Source organism: Mesoplodon densirostris, chromosome 9 (genome assembly GCF_025265405.1).
Source record: "Mesoplodon densirostris isolate mMesDen1 chromosome 9, mMesDen1 primary haplotype, whole genome shotgun sequence".
NCBI lineage: Eukaryota > Metazoa > Chordata > Mammalia > Artiodactyla > Ziphiidae > Mesoplodon > Mesoplodon densirostris.
In genome coordinates, this window is record NC_082669.1 from 39,084,956 (window position 1) to 39,106,921 (window position 21,966).

The 21,966-nt window shown below is 40.5% G+C and overlaps 1 protein-coding gene across 3 annotated transcripts in view; it reads right to left on the reverse strand.

The window, feature by feature from the left end:
- DNAH11 (dynein axonemal heavy chain 11) overlaps window positions 1-21,966 on the reverse strand; it is a 313,208-nt gene that overhangs the window by 135,664 nt on the left and 155,578 nt on the right. For 2 of the 3 annotated variants that reach the window (XM_060108331.1, XM_060108329.1), the window contains 7 exons: window positions 20,469-20,619; window positions 16,726-16,857; window positions 11,865-12,038; window positions 7,408-7,612; window positions 4,331-4,496; window positions 3,432-3,534; window positions 1,526-1,765 (listed from right to left, as the gene is read on the reverse strand). In XM_060108331.1, the coding sequence (XP_059964314.1) occupies window positions 1,526-1,765; window positions 3,432-3,534; window positions 4,331-4,496; window positions 7,408-7,612; window positions 11,865-12,038; window positions 16,726-16,857; window positions 20,469-20,619 (1,171 nt within the window). Of the gene's footprint in view, window positions 1-1,525; window positions 1,766-3,431; window positions 3,535-4,330; window positions 4,497-7,407; window positions 7,613-11,864; window positions 12,039-16,725; window positions 16,858-20,468; window positions 20,620-21,966 lie in introns of those variants that run through there. The other variant, XM_060108330.1, reaches the window with a different exon arrangement.

Here is a 21,966-nt window from a genome sequence, read left to right on the forward strand (position 1 = left end):
AAAAAAAAAAAAAAAAAAAAAAAAAAAAAAAACTTCAGAAGGTAGTGGCATTTCAAGATAATATTTCCTTTTAACGTTTTCTTTAACTGTGTACTGAATTTAGCAATACACGGAGTTACAGGAAGTATTATAAAGAGTAGTACATACATATTAGTAGTTGTACTATCTGATAAGCGACATTTAAAAAATTAACTGTCATTTATACCCATTTTTAGGAATGCAGCTAAGACTGTACTTCAAGAGTCAGCCTAGGAACTAAATACCAGATTTTAGAACTCGTACCTGCTGTCTTCAGTGAATTAAGTTTCCAAAACCAGAGTACAAACAGCAAACATGAAAGTCACAGGATGATAATATTTTTTACTCTAAAATCCTGTGATATCATTTAATCTAACCCGTTCATTTCACAGATGAAACATATGAGACCCAAAGTCCACTGCCTGAATTCACCCTTCATGGGTAGTCAAAGCATTTTTATTCCCCCCTTTCCTCAACACTGTCCTTCATACCTTGGATTCATATAGACCCAGTCCTCCTGGAGAGAGTCACTGTACTCTGGGCTTATGGGACAACACCAAGGGAGTCATAGAGACTTAGCTGCAAAGGCTAAACAACTGGTTGATACCAGGCGCAGCTGAAAGACTGGATATGAACTGTGAGCAGACAGGCCTCTCACCCCATGGTCTCCCTTCCCTCCTAAGATCAAAAATCTGCTTTGAAACACCACTTTATTGAGCACAGTCTTTCAGGCAGGTGCTAGAAATATCGAGATGAAAAGGAATGGTCCACGTTCTGAGGAAACTTTTGCCTAATGCAGTGTGAGTTTTGAAGCAGTTGTGGAGTGATTTAGAAAAGAGGGTTATAAAAGTATAAAGAAACAAAAATCACCAAATATAAAGACGTCTCATAAAGTTTTCATATTCAACCAGTTTACTACTTCTGTCACAAAAGAACTTTGAGCCATAAATAACTCTTCAACTGCTTTTACTCTACCAAGTAGGCCACATAAGTTGGATATTTTCAGAATTCCAAAGTTTTGAATTCCTTCTTTGGAACTTCCTTTCTAAATCATATACATGCACACTGTCCTTTTACCAGATAAGCAAGTTAAGTGTCAATGCCAAACCAAAATAATCTAGGATTTTAAGAAATTATAATTTCTCTTGATGCATGTTTAAAAACTGTATCACATACATATTAAAAAATGACAAATTATCCCTCTTACTTGCACAGAAAGAAACACTCAAATATTTATATGGAATAAATGAAATAGGGAACTAAGATTTCTACCTTAGCTTCTGTTGCTAAGTCTCTAGCAACCTAAGAGGACTCACTACTCTCACTGACAAAATGGGACTAATAAACCTGCCATACTAACTTCATAGAGAAGTTTATGGTGGAAAATGAAAGAATACATGCTCAAGTACGTAGCATAGTTTTCGACTAAGTTCTATGAATGAACGCCATTAATATTGCTATAATCAGTGTTCCACTCAAGACACATCACACAGAGCCACTGAGGTACCTGGAAGACGTTTGACAGGTCTCTCAGATTAAAGAGGTAGTGGAATTTAATGGCTGTGGGTAAAAAGGTGTGTGTCATCGTCTGATGGAATGCGATTGTTGCCTGTATCAAAGTGGGGCCGCTCCTGAGAACTGACGGACCAAATGCTTGCTGCTGGAAATGGAAATTCAGGATTTGGCTGTAGATGGTGTTTAGTGCATCCAGGGATGGAAAGTTGAATGCAAACACTGTGAAATGTCTCTGAAAAGAAAAACAAATATAAGAGTTGCATAAAACAGAAAATGTAATGGTACCAGTAGATTACAAAAAATGGGGGGGACCTTATTTTTTCAACTCTTCCTGTATCCATGCCCATTGCCATGTAACTTGGTAGTGCCTTCCACTCTGACTCTCAGACTTCCCATAATACTTGATCAAGGCAACAGAAGGAGGTAGAAGTAACAGGGTACCAGTCACTGTCAGAGGCTTGTGTGTTTCCACTTGCTGTCTTAAGGCTCTACCTCTGCAATGAATTCTACATGCCTGCCAAAGGATGAGAGACACATGACACAGAGCCACGTTGTCCCAATCACAATCACTCTAGCCAAAGCCACCCTGAGTAGCTGACAGTTAACTCCCCAACATGTGAACAAGTCCAGCCAAGATCAGCAGAGTCACCCGGCTGAGCTTCAAGTGACCGCTCATAAACTAGTAAACAACACTGACTGTTGTATGCTGTTGTTGTATGTACGGTGGTGGTGGTGATGATTATTTAAAAACTTACATGCACTCAGAAAACCTGAACATAAATATTTACTGTAGCTTTACTCAGAATTGCCAAAATGTGGAAACAACCAAGGCATCCTTAAATAAGTAAATGGATGAACAAACCATGGTACATCCAGACAATGAGTATTATTCAGTGATAAAAAGAAATGAGCTATCAAGACATGAAAAGACATGGAGGAACCTTAAATGCATATTTAGGCTAAGTAAAAGAAGCCAGTCTGACAGGCGTAGAGAATGGACTTGAGGACACGGGGAAGGGGAAGGGTAAGCTGGGACGAAGTGAGAGTAGCACTGACATATATGCACTACTGGATGTAAAACAGATAGCTAGCGGGAAACAGCTGCATCGCACAGGGAGATCAGCTCGGCGCTTTGTGACCACCTAGAGGGGTGGGATAGGGAGGGTTGGAGGGAGACGCAAGAGGGAAGAGATATGGGGATATATGTATACATATGGCTGATTCACTTTGTTATACAGCAGAAACTAACACACCATTGTAAAGCAATTATACTCCAATAAAGATGTTAAATTAAAAAAAAAAGAAAAGAAAGAAAGAAGCCAGTCTGAAGAGGCTACATACTATATGATTCTAACTATACGACCCTCTGGAAAAGGAAACACCATAGAGACAGGAAAAGGATCAATGGTTGCCAGGGATTCAGCGGTGATGGGGTTGGGGCGGGGAGGGCTGAACAGGTGGAGTACAGGAGATTTTTAGGACAGTGAAACTACTCTATGTGATACTTTAATGACCGATACCTGTAATTATACATTTGCCAAAACCCACAGAATGTGTAACACAAAAAATGAACCCTAATGTAAACTTTAGACTTCAGTTAATAATAACTTACCAATATTGGCTCATCAGTTGCAACAGATGCAGCACACTAATGCAAGGTGTTTTTAAATGGGTCACGGGGAGTATATGGGAACTCTCTGTACTTTCAGCTCATTTTTCTGTAAACCTAAAACTGTCCTAAAAAGTCTATTAATTAAAATAAGCTTCCATGCTTCACCAAATGTCCAGTAGAACCATACATTCTAATCTTTACCCAAAAGCACTAAGAATCAAGATCTACAACGTGTGAGTATGATATTCAGGGGCTCTTTGGAGGAGAGCAGTATTCAACACCCTACCTGTAGTCTAGGATTGATAGTGAAACTGCCCACCATCGGATTCATGCAGGCAACATACTGACAGCTGTGGATTTCTTTAAGCATCACTTTCTGTCTATCATACCTGCAAGACAGAAAACAGAACCTTAAGTCCCAAACCTCAAAATGACAACAAACCCCACCAATCCATAAAGGACTTCACAAATTGTTTCTTTCGATCTTTACAATCGCTCTGTGACATTGAGCTTGTTAGCCTACCTGAGAGACATGAAAACTAAAGCTCAGAAAACTGAAGACTACACGGCTCCTTTGATGCCAGAATCAACATATGGAGCCAAATCAATAGGTACTATTACTGCTTATTGATTCTCATGTGAGTCTGGTTAGAAACACCCACAGCAAGACTGGGGGATTGCAGACTGCAATGCCCAGATATTACCAGAGAGTTACATCCCACAGAAAATGTCAAGCTTCTCCTAAGTAACTGAGTGTGAGTTAATGCATTAAGGAGCTTAACGCTTAAACTAGACAGTTTACGCTTCTAAGATACTTTTCAAGCCACTTCTTCAAAAGATTCAAAGCAAACCTATTCCATTTAAGATGAGCAACAGAGGATGCAAAGTGAAGCCCAAAAAGTATCACAGAAAATGCTCCTCAGAAGAGGAAGAAACTGGGGTAATTCCATTTTTTTAAAAAACATCTTTATTGGAGTATAATTGTTTTACAATGGTGTGTTAGTTGCTGCTGTATAGCAAAGTGAATCAGCTATACATATACATATATCCCCATATCTCCTCCCTCTTCTCTTGTGTCTCCCTCCCACCCTCCCTATCCCACCCCACTAATTCCATTTTTAAATGTTTATCCATAGTCATAATAAGTAGATTTTGGTAGAAAATACAATACAGACAATCGCTTACCAGTGACCATAATCAATATGCTGTCGAATCAGAGTGTGGGGCTGAACAGTGCCATATAAGTCCACTGCAGGCATATTCATGTCATCGATAAAATAAACCAGTCTTTTATTTCCTCCTGGACCATAGTTACGACCAGCTTGTTTCTCTAGAGGTTTCTCAAGAATTCCTGAAACCAATGTATAATTCTGTCCACCAAATAAAATGTAACCTTCTGCTTATATATAATAAAATATAAATATATTTATATATAAATATAAAATAGAACCTTAGTCCTTTTTTTTTTTTTTTTTTTTTCTTTTTGCGGTACACGGGCCTCTCACTGTTGTGGCTTCTCCCGTTGCGGAGCACAGGCTCCGGACGCGCAGGCCCAGCGGCCATGGCTCACGGGCCCAGCCGCTCGGCGGCATGTGGAATCTTCCTGGACCGGGGCACGAACCCGTGTCCCCTGCATCGGCAGGCGGACTCTCAACCACTGCGCCACCAGGGAAGCCCCTTTTTTCTTGTTTTTCCTCATCCTCTCCCCATCTCACCCACTCTGTGGCTTCAAGTACCATTTCTCTGCAGGTTAACCCCAGAAACATGTCTCTGCTCACCACCTTCTATGTCACACTCTCCTCGAGCTCACCTTGACTCTCCTTTCTTAGAGAGTCAATATCTGCAGCGTGATGTCACACTGGCCATCACATCTGAGACCACACCATTGCTGACCTTTGCACCTTCCTTCCCTGTACCTATTGTAAAACACGAACCACTGCTGGTCCACCCAGAACCTGGTGAATCAGTCCTTCTTTATCAAAATAGAGTCTAGGGACAGCTCAAGAATTTCTCACACCTCTCTTCTTGGGCCATAGGGTGCAGAAGTACAAGAAAATACTGTATGTAGACGTTATCCTGCGTATACATCAAATTACATTTCTTCACATGCCTATCTGACTTTGTGTCGGTGTGTTCAAGAGAAAATCATGAGTATAGAAAATCTTGAACAGTGTGGATCTGAGATGTAGCATCTAATGACTTGCCTACTCTCTAAATGGACTATAAATAGCTTGAGGACGAGGAACTATATCATGCTCATCTCTGTATTCCTGATGACAACCACAACAAATAAGTAACTGTTAAATGAACAAAGGAATGAATGAATGAAGAAATATACAATGAATAAATTAACAAACCCCTCTTCCAAGCAGCATATCTGCATTTCCAAATGCTTGCTGGACATCAGTTCCTATTAGCCATTGGCACCTGGACGTTTGGCCAATACCATATACGCCTGTTCCCAAACTCAATTTAACATCTTCCCCACTCACAACCCATCTCTTCTTTTTAGCCTTCTGTGCTCCTGTTTATAGGATTAACATCTCCCAGTCAACCAGATGCAAAGCCTGAATTTAGTCTTTCCCTCCTGGTCCCTGATTGGCCCAACCACAGCCTGTACATGTCTCTTCCTTTTCGCCTTTCCCTCTACAACTCTAGTCCAGGGCACCATTTCATTTGGCTAGCACACTGCTCAAGGGGACTGGTCTCCCCACCACAGACTTCTCCTCCCAAAGCAGAGCTTGCATCTTGTCAGTTCCTTGCTCCCCATCAATGGCTCACCATTTCCTACCATATGAAATATGTTCTCTTCCACTTGCATCTCAGCCCTCTCTACAGTCACAGTGACCAGCCATCCCAGGTTGCCTGGGACGATCCCAGTTTTAGTACTACAAGTCCCATATCTTCCCAGTCTTTGGCAAAGTAGACAACTGGTCACTCCACCTATAACATAACTCCAACCCGCCACTCCAGCCTTTGCCCTATCTTCTGCCTGACCACTATGCTTCAGTCAACTTAGAGATTCAATTAATGGAATGTGTCCCACAATTTCCTCTCTTTCATGTCTTTGCTTAAGCTGATTCTTCTAGCCTAAGTCCCCTTTTTGCCTGCATACCACCCCATCTCAAAGGTCTGAAACCCTTTCTTTAGAGTACACTAGCTCTTTCTATTCCTCATGCTAATAGGCAATGTCTAAATCTATTCATGCCTGTATCCCTTCCAAGAATTAGCAAGCTGAACTTTGTTCAACTACTGAATTGCAGCCCTAGTCTTCCATTTACAAGCAATAAAGTGATCCCTTCTTCTGTGTCTGCAAATGAAAAACATGTATTGTACACAGTGTCTGGAGAGAAAGTAGATAAATCATACATATTTGCTAAAGAAATGAATGAAAAACTTCTGAGTCAGCTTTTTAACTGTTCCAGTCACAACGATGAAGAAGACAAACTTGATTAAGAAAGAGATTACAGAAAAATCATTCTTGGCTGAGTTGATGTCCATGATAATATGTTATTAATCTTTACTGATAGAGCTGAGAAAACAGCAACAACACACACAACAAGAAAACACGTTCAGGGCAACAGGTTTCCTACAGTAGTGGACAGAAGGGAGTTCTGCTGCCCCCATACAGCACAGCCCCATTGCTGTGCTGGCCAGAGTGACAGAGTTACCACTATCAGCTCTTTATATCGATATCAGTGCTTATCTACTTCTCACATCTACTTCATCTGCCCTTCCAAACTCAGAATGCCCAAAATGTATGCGGTTCCTTTGATTATGCTGACACATGTATTTAACAGTTAAAAGTTATTCTCATAGCTCTTCTAAGATTTAACTAACAACCTGGGGCCTGTCATTTCATCAATACAATTTGAATGAACTTCCCCCTAAGTCAATCCCTTACTTGAAAAGGTAACCAGTGCACTCTTCCTGGAGTATATTCTTTTGTTGCTAGGGCTCCGTGAAATTGATTAAAGCTAACCAAATGGTTTAGAGGCAAAGCAATGAACACTGTTGATGTAAATTCTTGCTGTTCTATATTCTATAGAGTAGTAACCCAAATAAAGCCAGGAGTGATATGGAAAGCCAAAAATCACAATATTTAAACAAAGGATATTTAGCCAGAATGGTGATAAGTAAAAATACATCCTAAGCAAAATGTCTAAAGCCTAGAAAAAGTAATCATTTCTTTGGGCTGCATGTTCTGGCCTTGACAGTTTCTGATCTCTTGTTTCTGAAGTATAAACAGGAGGAACACTTACTCTGCAGAGCTGCCGATGTTGTGTAGTAGTTGAAAGGCACATGGGACACGACATAAGCCTCTGAGAGACCTGCTAGTATGTCACCTACAAAGACTGTTTTTCCCACTCCAGCGTTTCCTACCAGCATCAGCGGCTGTCCTTTCTCAAGCAGCAACTCTATGAAATATTGAAGACGAGTTGTCTCTGATGTGTGAACCAGAACTCTCTAGGGGGAAAAATAGAATAAGAGAAAGATCAGAGAGAGAGGCAATGCAAAATTTTGTATCTGAACCAACATAGTCATTTTAGAATTGAGACCAAATGAATTCTTAGTTCTAAACAGCCAGTTAGGAGAGATCCCACTTAATTTCTTGTTTTGAATGATCAGTTCAGACATCACAGCTTGAGAAGAGCAGCTGGGTAGTGCCATCGAAGTGCCACAGCAGAAGCAACTGATTTATTTTTTCCAATTAAGAGCTAGCACCGAAGGCTCCCTATCACAGAATACCTACACTCTGCCTAACCTTGTGTTATACATACAAGGGAATGTAATAAATGCTTAAGAAACTGTCCACCACTCTTTAGGAGATAATAAAGCATGTGAAAAGCCAAGCCATATATAAAAAAAATTGGTAGCAATTCCTGGGCCCAATAAGATTAATGATGAATGTGCAAAATGATTAGGCACAATCCACGCTAAAGGAGTTCAGTGCAAGGAGAGACCAGCTTGGAGGAAACAGGCATTAAGTGAAATATTCACAAATCCAAAGCACTGTTGAAACTTACTGTGCATTGTTTTGTTAAAAATTCTCATAACATGTTTCTGTTTTGAAAATTGAATATTTATTTAGATGCTACATTGTTTCACCAAAAATTAGAGGTGGCTTACAAGAACAAAATAAAACGAAGAATACAAATAAATAAAAGCCAGACTCAGGGAACAGAGACTAATATAAAAGATGAGGAGAAGGGGAAGCAGACACAGACACGCAGGAAAGAGAAGCCTGCATGGTGATTAAAGAGAATTGAATATGTCTTACATTTCTTGGTGGCCAAATTAAAAAGGCGATTAAAAAAACTACTTGCAGGATTTATATTGCCCATAAGAAAAACGCATAAACTTTGTAATAAGGTTCTTCCCTACATGGTTAGCATATACTCACTGAGTATTTTATAGATCATTCAAGATCATCTTCATGATGATGAGCATTTCCTCTAGGACTTCACTTGAATTCAGTGATACTCTCAGGACCTGCTGAAAGGCACAGACTATTCTGTGCTACATTGAACAGTCCTAGATGACTTTTTAAAATTAGACTTGAGTTCTATAACATTTTTTTCCTTTCTTGCTGCTAGTTGTCATCCTTTGCTTTTTAATTTGGCTATTGATATTGGCTCTTTTGTCCACACATTAATACCAATAATTAACACCTACTGAGAGCTGAGTATGTGACAGGTATTATGCTGAGCCCTTTGCATGCATTGCATCCTGTGACACTCATAACAAACCTATGAGGAGAGTTTTGTTATCATTTCCATTTCAGAGATGATGAAGTTAAAGCTTAGAGAACATTCATAACTTGGCCAAACTCATAGGTGGTAGTACTTAGATTCAAACTCAAATCTGTCTGGAGCCTGCACCCTATCTTACCTACCACACAGAACGCTCTGCTGAGCATGGACTGTATACACATTACCTGATGTCTTGCTACCTCTATTTCTCCATATGTAAAAAGGCTAGTAACAGTCCCTGCCTTAGAAAATTGTCATAAGGATTAAATTAGTTAACCTATGGAAATAAAGCACTTAGAAAAGGTCCTGATATATTATAATGTCATATTAGTATTTGCTACTATTATTGGCTCAATATGGTTCTCCTCTAAAATGTTAAGAGGCTTTTAGTCAAATAACCACATTTGGTGCATCTGTGTATAAAGTAAGACTATGAAGTCCTGATAGGTTCTCTGTTGAATAAAATGCATCACTGATAAGGTGCGTCAACCTTGTGATACCACTTTTTTGGTCGTATGTGTGTGTGCGTGTGTGTGTGTTTCTTTTGGTTAAGTACAAATCCTCAGCTTTCAACCAGCTAGATAATACTGTTAGGTAGCTGAAGTCTAGACAGGCTGAGCTGAAACAGAGATGTCAATATCTATAAAGCAGATGGAGCAGACCTTGTTGGTTGCCTCCCAGAATCCATCTGTCCACTTCTTCCCTCCTGCCAGAGCCCCACTTTGTTCAAGTCTCTGCCCCTCCTGCACACAACCTGACTCCTGCAATGGTGGGATGATCGTCAGAGCTTAACCTCATTACCCGGGCCTGAGACTGGGTTAGAGGTGGTATGTGACCCCTGGTGAACTGGATACAGGGGGCAGTCTGCTCTGGGGCTTCTGCAAAAAGTTTCTTCAGTCTTAATAAAACATATGAGAAAGTCTTCTTTCCTTCTAACTTGTTTCCTTCGAACTCCTGGGACCACTAGAGTCACCTTGAGATCAGGAGGGATACCAGTCTTCAAGTGAGGCCAGTGTTAAGGCGAGAAGATCTGAATCCTTGGTGATATCACCAAGTCATAAGGCCTTCCTACCTCTGAATTTCTGCTTTGTAAAATGATAAGTTTCCTCCTGGTTAAGTGGTTATAGGGTGAAATGTGTCCTCCCAAAATTCATATGTTGGAGCCCTAACCCCAGTGTCACAGAATATGACTGTATTTGGAGATAAGGCCTTTAAAGAGGTGATTAAGTTTATTTTTTTTTCCTTTTTGCGGTATGTGGGCCTCTCACTGTTGTGGCCTCTCCAGTTGCGGAGCACAGGCTCCGGATGCGCAGGCCCAGCGGCCATGGCTCACGGGCCCAGCCGCTCCGCGGCATATGGGATCCTCCCAGACCGGGGCACGAACCCGTATCCCCTGCATCGGCAGGCGGACTCTTAACCACTTGCGCCACCAGGGAGGCCCGGTGATTAAGTTTAAATGAGGCCGAGAGAGTGGGACTTAATCCAATCTGACTGATGTTCTTGTAGGAAGAAGAAATTTGGACACACTTCAAGACGGTGTCCAGGGATGTGTGTATACAGAGGAAGGACCATGTGAGGACACAGCAAGAGGTGGCCATCTACAAGCCAAGGACAGAGGCCTCAGGAGAAACCAAATCTACTAACACTTCAAACTTGGACTTCTAGCCCCTAAGACTATGAGAAAAATTAATTTCTGATGTTTAAGCCGCTCAGTCTCTGGTAGTTTGTCATGATATCCCTAGCACACTAATACAAGCAGAGTAGGCCCCTAATTCAAAATGACTGGTAAAACGGAAATGTGAATACAAAGAATACACATGGGGAAATTGCCATCATGTGAAGATTTGAGGAATGTTGCCACATTGCAAGGAACACCAAGCTTTCCAGCAAACCACCTGAAGCTAGGAGAGATTTTCCCTTACAGCCCTCAGAAGGAAGCAATCCTGCTAACACCTTTATTTTCAACTTCTAGCCTCCAAAACTGTGAGACAATAAATTTCTGTTGTTGAAGCCACCTAGTTTGTGGTACTTGGTTACTGTAGCTCCAAGAAACTCACACTGGATTTTCTTTTATTTCACACTATCTGCCTCCTAATTAGTGTAGAAATCACCTATACGCATTTCATATGGCACTACTTGAAATAATAAGCTCCAAAATCAGTCAAAATGACATGATTTTGAGAAAGAAATATAATGAAAAGTAAAACAGATTGAGGCAGAATTAGAAGATGGTTAAAGAATAACTTGATATATAAAAATGTAGGATAATTTATAAACAGTTAAAAGATGATAAAGATTCATTTAGATTTGTGAGCTGCCATGTGAATTTGAAAATATGAGTAAGAAGATCAAACATTCATTTTATGGCTTGAGGAGTAAAGGAAAGAAGTTATATGTGAAAAGCACTGTTTAAGAAATTCACACTAAGGTCAGAAATAAGACTCACTAAACTAATAGAAACAGGCTCCCAATTTTTATAAAATCACACAATTTTTCTAGGAAAATCTAAAGAAAGCTGTTACCACAGAATTAAATTGAAATAAATAAAAAAAAGAAGTTGTAGAAATATAGAAACCATCCCACTAATCATTCCTATAACTTGAGATTCTTCTCTCCAAGGAAATATGTTATACGCTGACCATACCAACAGTAATTTATTGATCAGGGAGGGAAAAAAAGACTGCTCAAAAACAAACAAACAGGGCTTCCCTGGTGGCACAGTGGTTGAGAGTCCGCCTGCTGACGCAGGGGACACGGGTTCATGCCCCGGTCTGGGAGGATCCCACATGCCACGGAGCGGCTGGGCCTGTGAGCCATGGCCGCTGAGCCTGCGCGTTCGGAGCCTGTGTTCTGCAACGGGAGAGGCCACAGCAGTGAGAGGCCCGCGTACCGCAAAAAACAAACAAACAAACAAGGCTCAAACCAGCATCATGTGGCTTGAAGAGCACTATGTTCCCCACACCTACCTGCAGAGGTGCCTCTGGATCCATAGTAAATTGGGGGATTTTATCCGCCCAAGGCAAGAATTTCTTAGTTTTGTGGTCCAGATAATAATCAAAAATTGTTCCCTGGGATGGAAACTTCACTGCTTTCATCTCTTTATGCCACCACTGACTGAATCCAGCTTGACAACCAGAAACCTAAGGAGAGCAAGAGAAATTCTTATTGCAGACTTAAGAGTAATTTTGAACACACAGAAAGCCCCTGCAAATCTGGCTGATCACACAGTGTCTGCAGTGTACAGACTCATAATTACAAATGGGATTGAGTAACTGACCCAAGAAAAAATAAATAACTAGAAGGAAGCTATAATGAATGACAATACCATCAAGGCAGAAAGCTATAATGGCCATATGTCCATCAGGTACAAATTTTCTGGAGTAATTATGAACTTAAAGAACAAGGTAAGCTTAGATGAACCTTAGATGACCCCGAGGTTATTCAATTCAATAATGGGCTATCATGCAAATCACCATGCTATAAGACAGTGGTTAGCAAATGGCGGTATTGATTTCTACCAATATCTCCATGAACTGAGGGGTAAAATGAGGAAAGTAAGAACAAAGGAATACTTAAAAAAATTTGTAACATTACTGATTTAAATACTATTCTTTGAGCTTATAGCCTTCCTGGAACTTTGGGCGTTAAAATATCCCTTCCTTTATAAAGCTATTGTGATAATAAATGGTCATTTTAAAATAAATGCCCTTATTCAGAAAAGCAGACAGTTGGTAACCCTATTTAATTCCTCCAAATCATTATTGAAATGTTGCTGGTCTTTGAAATTGGAAATCTGAGAAGCTCTACCATGAGGGAAAGAACTTGGACTTGGTTTTCTAGCACAGCACAACTGAGTGGTCTAGCTGAAAACTCCACAAATTCCTGCCCTAGAAGAGAATCTTCCAGAGAAGATGACAGCGTAGGAAACAGGTTCTCCTTGCTAGAAGGTGCTTGTTTTTATACGATGACAGGTACAAGCCCTTTGCTGCTAGATTAGGGTTTGGAAAATGGAGGAGGGGAAATTCCAACTGTGTACTAGCAACTAACAACCCCTTCTGTATCTACAGGATGACCTGGCCTAGACTCTTACATCCACAGGATGAGCTGGCAAAGTGAGTTTTGGTGAACTCTAAAAACACTGTTCATGGTCCATTGCATTCAGCAATCTCACTTATATAAGACTTCAACTCCCATTTTTCTCCAGAAGAATTCTTAAACTTGCTTTTACTTTGGTGTCCTTATGTCCGTGGACTACGGCCCACTTTTTGTACGACACTATCTCACACACACAAATAGAGACAGACAGGATGGCTGGAGGATAGGAGAGTGTGGTCGGGGCTTAGAGGGGTGATCAGCCATAGCAGGAAGAGCTGATCCCGTCACTTTCCAAACAAGCCGAGCTCATATTCCTACCCACCACCACTCATATGTCAATGAGTTTAGGTTCATTTCAGTTATGTTCAGATTGGTGTCATGAGATTTTTTTTATCACCCTATAAAAGTTGGTCTGAAATCAAGTTCATTCAGAAGGTATTCCTTATCTGGCACCATTCTCTGTAGGCAGGATACATACGACTTTCTACTTTACATTAAAATTTGCTTCACCTAACCACTACATCAGCAAAGTGGTTTTGATGACACATTTTGAATCATTCATTCACTCACTGAAATGCATTTTGTTCTATAGTGGGGAAGAAAACAAACAGGGTTTCTGCCCTCATAGAGTTTATGGGAAAGAGAAAGGGGGAGCCATGAGGAAGCATGGTGCGAGCAGAGGTGAAGCCAATAAAAAGAAATAAACAGGCGCCTTGAAAGTCGACGCTGCTGGAAGTGAGAGAAATGGGTGAATCTATTTTAACTGGATGTTCAGGGAAGCCATCTCTGAGAACAGGCACATATTAGAGAGAAGACCATTCCAGGAAGCAGGAAGAGGTCAGCATGTGCAAATATCTTATGGTACGAAACAACCTGTGTTCCAGAAACTGGCCAGTGCAGCTGGAAGGGAGAGAGGGGAGGGAGCAGCAGAGGAAGAAGTAGAGAGAGAGGCAGCGCCAGATCCAGAGGCCGTGTAAAGAGTATTACATTTTAACGTTTTATCTTAAAAGCAATTAAAGTGTTGTAAACTCAGTAGTGTATCATATAACCCAATTTACATTAAAAAAAATCACTCTGGCTGCTGAGTGAATAATAGATTATGGGGCAAGTATAGAAGCAGAAAGACCAGTGAGGAGCTTACTTCAGAAGCCAAGTGAGAAGGGATAACGGCTGTTTATAGAAGGCTCAGGGAGGGTCGATGGGGGACCAATTTTGGAAGGTGTTTGCAATAGCCTGGGTTAAGAACACAGGTCCTGAGTCAGTCTGCTGCAGCTTGAACTTGCCTCAGACATTAGTTAGCCATGTTCCCAAGCAGGCTAACTTATCTAAGTTTCAGTTCCTTTTTTGTAAAAGAAGAAGAATAGTTGTACCTCTATAGACAGGTTTTATTTTTTTGAAGATTCAGCGAGCTAGCCTATTAAGAGCCCTGAGCACGTTCCCTGACATACAGTAGGCACCCAAATTTGTTGAATAAAAGGCTATCCTAAGACTCTTTCTTGGGTCTGTTTCATTCATGTTTCCAACTTCATAGCCTTTCTTTTGAATGCTTCACAGTTAAAGTCTTTTTGAAAATTTAAAGATGATGATGATGATGATATCAACTATTAATTGGGGAAAGAGTGTCTGGGAGAGGAAGGGGACCATGTGATGCCCAGCTGCTGGCTTGAATAACTGGCTGGAAGGCTGCCAGGTTGGGAAACTGCAAAGACGAAAAGAGGATCAGCTGGGAGGAAGGTGAGCTGTTATGATCAGGAGTAGAAAGATCTCAGCTGTCAACCTCCTACTCATGTGATTTTACCTGGTTGTATGCCCTGGAAAAGGAAAACCCTTCTGGAGAACACTGGAAAAAAGACAAAACCCATGAGGTTCTGGGGGAGAGAGGGAGAGTCTGCATGTGGTCTCCATGAAGGAGAAATCCACACATATAAATTTTGCCTTTGAGAAAAACCATGTGAAGTCACCCAATATTCTCACTCAGGCAACAGAGGCTATATTCTTTAGAAAGCACTTGGAGATTACCGAAGGAAATGTGGTTTCTGAGAAGGGTCAGAATAAGATATAGAATGCCAAGTGAATGCCAGATTTATTTATAGATATAATTTATGGTTACCTAGTGACAAGAAGAGGAACTGGCCCACAGGTTATAGCAACCATGGATTTTAGAAACTACAGTGAGTAAACCAAGAAATTTGGGTCATTCTTGGCTGTGATGCCTTCCAATTTAAACTCCCTGTTTACATCTGGAAACATTTAGGGAAGCCTGGAAGACATATGCTATCTATTTTTAATTCAAAGATTCAGAGGTACCCATAGAAGCACTACGACCATGAGAGATCCTGGTGTACCATGGATGGCTTGTGGAGAGAGAGATACATGAGTGGGAATCCTGATGCCACCATTTCCCATCAGTCAAGTTACTTTGCCTCTCTGAGCTTTACTTTATCTGCACAGTGAGGATACCTTGAAGAATTATTGTAAAGATTACATGAAAAAATCTATACAGAGAGGTGCATGGGAGAGATTAGATGTGCAAATTTCTAAAGGTGAAAAACTCCCACTTTGTACTTCGGCAAGTCTAAGCAGTTTGTGTGTGGTACATGTCGTGTGTGTGGGCGTGAGCACACGTATGTGCGTGTGTGTGTGCACATCTATGCAAGTTCGTATCTCAAGTGTTTGCCCAAAAGAACTCAGAAGCCACAAATGGACTATACTAGCAATGCTGTGTAGGAATGATAGCTTCACTTTAGGCTGAAGGAAACAACAATGGACAGGAACCAGCCTGAGGTTGACTATTAATCACAACCATTACCCTAGGAATCATGTGTGAGACCACTTAGAGGGTAAGAGGACTAGAGACCTGGCAACCAATTTGAATGTTATTATGTGCTATGGATTGAATTATCTCCCCACCAAAATTCATATGCTGAAGGCTTAAACCCCAATGTGGTGGTATTTGGAGATGGGGCCTTTGGGAGGGGATTATGTTTAGATTAGTGACTTTACAAGAAAAGACAGAAGAAAACTTTTTATCTTTCTCTCTCTCTGCCCTGTGAGGACACAGAAAAAGGTATCCGTCTGCAAGGCATGAGGAGGGTCCTCGCCAGAACTCAACCGTGCTGGCACCCTGACTTTGGACTTGCAGCCTCCAGAACTGAGAGAAAGTAAATTTCTGATGTTTAAGCCACCCAGGCTATGATACTTTGTTATGGGAGCCCAAGCCAAAACAATGTGGTAGCCCACAACAATCTAAAGATGATACACCCCTGAATTAAGGCTGTAGGGATAGAGAAGAGGGGACAGATGTGACAGCTATTTTCTAACTGAAAGGATCTGATGACCATGGGATGTAGAAATAAGATGATGTCTCCCAGGTTTTTAACTAGAGCAACTGGGAGAAATGCATCACTGAGGGAAAGATGAAAGAGGAAGAGCAAATATGGGGGTGGGGCAGATGAAGCACCCTGTGTCAGGCACACTGAAACACTGCTGGTATTGACATGGAACCTTGAATTCAGAAGACAGATCTGATGGAAGGCTATGGATTTGACCTTATCAGCCAAAGAGAGCACCACCAGCCTGAATGAGCTTGCTGACAATGTACAGGCTGAGGAGAGAATAGGGCAAGTAGGACAGATTTATGATAATATACATTTTAAAAAACCCCACAGGGATCACAGAGAATAATATTTCCCCCCAAATAAAACTGGTTCTATAAACGATTTCTACACATACCTGATCTTGTAGTAGAATACCTCCAAATGCCCAGATACAAGCAAAGACAAAATAGACCTCATAAACTTCCTTCGGGCTGTCAGAAGGTACATTTTCAGGAGTCAACAAACATTCCAAAAGAGTGCAAATAGTCTAAAGAAAGAGAAAAAGCCATTCTTTCAGGGAAACTTTTTTTACAACAGTGAAGTAAGTTCACAGGGCTTATTAACAAATCCATTGTACCCTTAAGAGATTCTGTGATTTTTCCCCGTTCTGTGATTTGCTACCCCGTGAGACACAAAAATGGCGGTCTTGGGTTTCTGAGTCAGCGGTGGACATCCTTGGCCACTTTCAACCAAACTAATCTTCTAGGTAACAACAAACTGTTAAAAAAAAACCCCTATTATCATAAATCCTCCAATAATCACTGTAATAAAGAGAAATACATAAAACCAAAAAGAAAAAAATAATGGAGATATAGCTGGGCTGTCTTTTTTATAAATAGGGAGTCATATTACTACATACTACACATAGTGGGTATATTCTATAGACCACTTTCTCACTTAAAAACAAACTAAAGGCCTTTTTCCTTTTCCGTAAGGGTTGCCCTACAATATCACTGGGAATGAAGGCACTAGATGGAAAGGCTATGCAACCATTTCCCACGGTTTGACATTTAGATAAGCCACTTTCCCTTAGTACTTTGGCAGCTGTTTGCCCCACCTGTTGTCATAAATTTAGAAAGTTGGACGGACAGCCTTAGCCTGTGGCATATTTTAGGCAGGACACTAAATTTAACCCTGGAAGAAATGCTGTTCAGGAACTTCCTCTTCACCTCCAGGTGAAACGGCTCTATTGGTCTGAAACACACTCCGTGTCCAGGGCAATCAGGTCAGTAAGGAGGGAACATGGCTGCTGCAAACACCTTTGTCATGTGAAATCATAACCATAATGAACATGTTTTTGAGCTAGTTCTCTAAAGCAGCAGTCCCCAACTTTTTGGCACCAGGGACCGGTTTCGTGGAAGACAATTTTTCCATGGACGGCAGGGGCAGTGGGGGGGGATGGTTCAGGAGGTAATGTGAGCAATGGAGGGGGAGCAACGGGGAGCGAGAGGCAGATGAAGCTTCCTCGCTGGCCCGCCGCTCACCTCCTGCTGTGTGGCCCGGTTCCTAACAGGCCATGGGACCAGTACTGGGCTGAGGCCCGGGGGTTGGGGACCCCTGCTCTAAAGCACAAAAATGGTTGTCATGAGTTAGTACTGTCATAGACCCTCAAAACTCATGATACCCTTCCCCCAGTTTTTGGAGGCAGCAGGAGATTTTGATCACTATCATACACACAGCTACGGAAGCTATAACAAAGCATGTCGTGTGTGTGCCTCTCCTTCCCAACCATGAGAGGTGGGGAAAATCCATGGTAACATGGAAAATGGGTCCTGGACATAATTTGGAAATGTTTTCAAAATTTAAATAGTTGAGCGCCTGTTATATTTTTCAGTCTCTCTTGATTTCCGTTATTTTATATTGTGCCATGACTGCCAATTTAAAATAATCTTCTAATGGAATAAAACTCACCAATTTGTTATCAAGAAAAATAATGTAAAACTCTGAGGCTTTGCTATTCCTGAGTAGAAGACATGTAAGTCTAAGGAACTGTTAAAATCAAAATGAAAAAGACTGAAAGGTCTGAATATGACATTATCCACTGATTTGAACATGCTGATAACTCACCTGATTTTTTGTTTTCTCCCAAACACAGTACTTGGAAAACATTTTAAGCTCTGTGCCAGCAATTAATAAAATCATACCTTGGTGTATATTCTGAATGTGTTAAAACACCTTACCAAACATAAAGCAAAAAAGTTTCATATATTGGAAAACATAGTACATTAATTTCTTAAAGTAGCCTTTTAAAAAGAATGAAATAATGCCATTTACAGCTACATGGATGGACCTAGAGATGATCATATTAAGTGAAGTCAGACAAAGAAAGGCAGATATCATATGATATCACTTCTATGTGGAATCTAAAATATAACACAAATGAACTTATCTATGAAACAGAGACAGACTCAGACATAGAGAACAGACTTGTGGTTGCCAAGGGGAAGTGGGGCTGGAGGGATGGACTGGGAGTTTGGGATTAGCGGATGCAAACTAGTATATGTAGAATGGATAAACAACAAGGTCATATTGTATAGCACAAAGTATATTCAATATCCTGTGATAAACCACAGTGGAAAAGAATATGAAAAAGTATATGCATACATATATATGTGTATATATGTGTGTGCATATACACATAACTGAATCACTTTGCTGTATACCAGTATGTATAACACAACATTGTAAATCAATTATACTTCAATAAAAATAAGGTAGTCTTCTTAAGCTATTCTCTTGTACACTCATTTTTGTCTCAAATTTTGTCCTTATAAGCAATCACTGCAAAGAGACGACTTTATACAACAGCAGCCAAAAAAGGAGTTAAGCATAAAATGCCATTTCTGAGTACTACAAAAGGAGGAAGTGAGAGCAAAAATCATATTAATTCCTACTGACTTATTTTCACACTACTCTTGAGTGAATAAGTTCGCACCAGAGAAACACAAATACACAAGTCAAGTTGAGAAGGAACTCGATACTTGCTTTTTTGCAAGTATTACACCAGAGGACGTCTAATTAGGCTAACCACAAAATTAATTCATTATGAATAAATTCAGACCTGCTTTCAGAAATAAATTATACCTCAGATAATTACTGTTGAAGACTATCGTTTTCTTAATTGGTGTGTGAATTATCCGAAAACCTGAACTTTCTCTTCTTATTAGGCTTGTGACTATTTCTAATTTAGCTTCAAACAAATTCTGTACCATAGTAACTTCACGGTAACAAAGTACTTCAAAACCAATTTTGCTCCTAAAGAGACACAAGTAAAGGTTTCTAACTGTAAACCTTCTGTGAAGTTTTAGACTTGTAAAGCCTGGGGAGAGTTATTCTTCACGCTGAGATTAAGATCACAACCTTCATTTCTGTGTGCTGTGAATTATTTTCATTTCCTGCCGTGACAATGTATCATATATACTCTTCACTCTAACCAGCTGTCTCACAATGAGGATCAGAAAAAAAAACCCTATCCCTGAAATACTATGAACTAGACTGACCTGACTTGAGGACTATTTTTGGGAGGGGGAGAAAAGAAAGGGAAGAGAGAGTGGGAGGCCTGGCAGGGTGGTGCCCGACGAGGTGGAGTTCAGAAGCTTTATCTTACTCACCAGCCAACATCTTTAATTGCATGAATTTTTTGTATTCAAAAACAACACACTGAGCACCTTCTCTGGGCCAGTTACTTAGGAAACAGAAAAATAAATGAGGCTGTTACTATCCTGTTCTTCTTATTCCACGCAAATATACTTGGGAAGAACACAATGATTCAATAATGTATTTGGCACCTACTATGTGCTTGGCATTATGAAAATCTCTGGATATATAAAAATGGTAAAAGGTGGCTTCAGTCCTCTGGTTCACAGTCTTGTGAAAGAAACAGACCACAAACCCAAATGGTCATAGCATGTGATAGACGTGTGATAGAGGATTGCAAAAAGCACTGGGGAACACGGGGGCTGGGGTGGGGGAGGGTTGGAGCAACCTAACCATTCCAGAAACCATTGCATCTTTTTGAACAAGCAAGAACTTCTATTCTGATCAAGCCACACTACCACGTCAGGACTAGAGTGTGAAACGGTGTGACCCAGGACAAACCTGCACCAGGCTGCTCTCTGGAACTGAAGTGATGGTTTTAAAGCTTGTTCTCAGCTTATCCAAGCACGCAGGAATGTATTTATCAAAAAGGATCGTTAAATTGGCCTTTTCTGACTGATGCTGCCTTCTGTCTATCCAACTGGCCACATACCTGAGAAAGAACACAGAAAAGCTTTTATGGACACCGGGCTTGAAAAGCAAAATTCCACCAACTCAAAAGCTTCCCCCTTCAACACAGCTTGGTCCAACACTTCAGGGACACGTTGAGTGGGTTCATTCTATTTTTCAAATGGCAAATATTTTTAAATGACCCTTTAAAAACTTGTTTTAATGGCCATTTTTACCTTAATGAAAAGAATGTAAAAGAAACTCCTAATAGCACTTAGAAACCCAACATAATAGACAGTAAGTAGGCCATTACTGAGCATTTATAAGTAAGTACAGTTTGTCATTTCCTAGAGGACTGAAACTATTTTCAGAGGGTAAGCTTTACTTATGAAAACAGGTTGGGATTTTTCTTGATGAAAACTGGCATCAATTACTTAGTAATGAGAAATCAGTTACAAATAAAAAGGTGAAAATTCCATAGGGGCTATTTCCAAGTCCCTCCTTGTTCACTGGACTGAATGTAACTCTAACCTGATAGCTGCTAATGTGGTTCCAGTAAGTGGCTCTAAAATGGTATCTCACACTTGGGCACCTGTGTATGAATCTGAAGCTTATAAAATGTTACCAATTTTGATACATTCATATCTCTAACATATTAATAAAACACTACTTATCAATAAAAGGAAACATGACTTAGTAGCACCCACCGTAGTCTCTGGAAAGAAACTGTATGATATGACATGGAAAAACAACTGCTCAAAGAGTTCTCATCAAATAGGAAGCAGTGATCACAAATACATATAGCTGCCACCAGAGACGCAGTGCGACCAGACCCATGACAGCTACACCTTGCTTTAAGCAAATCAGATTTCATATTTTTAATATCAGAAGAAATTAAGGCGAGATGGTTATCTTAGAAAAGGCTCCCTTTGATATTCACAAGCCTTCACAATAGGGTTTTATTAAATATTCAACTACCTATACACTACTGCTAGATTTATAAAATATCTACTGTCAAAACTTTTTCAGGTCCAAGAGGAATGATTTTCAGCTGAAGTCCAGTCGCATGATGGTAACTGAGAGACCACTTCTGGTGCTCCATGAGTTGCATCCAGTGGGCACCATGGAACAATGGAATGCAGGGGTTAGGTAGTGGGAATGAAGGCCACACCTACCACTCAGCTACTCATTTTACTCTTCATAAGCTGTCAGAAGTGGAATCTTAGTATCCAGAGCTTATTGCGGGGAGGGGGAGCAGGGGAGAGAACTGTTTAGGGAGATGGAGCTCTAAGACTGCCTGGGTCTTTATCCATTTTTTAACTCTGTTACCTTGGGCAAGTCAGTTAACCTCTCTGTGCCTCAAGTTTCTCATCTGTCAATGGAGATAATA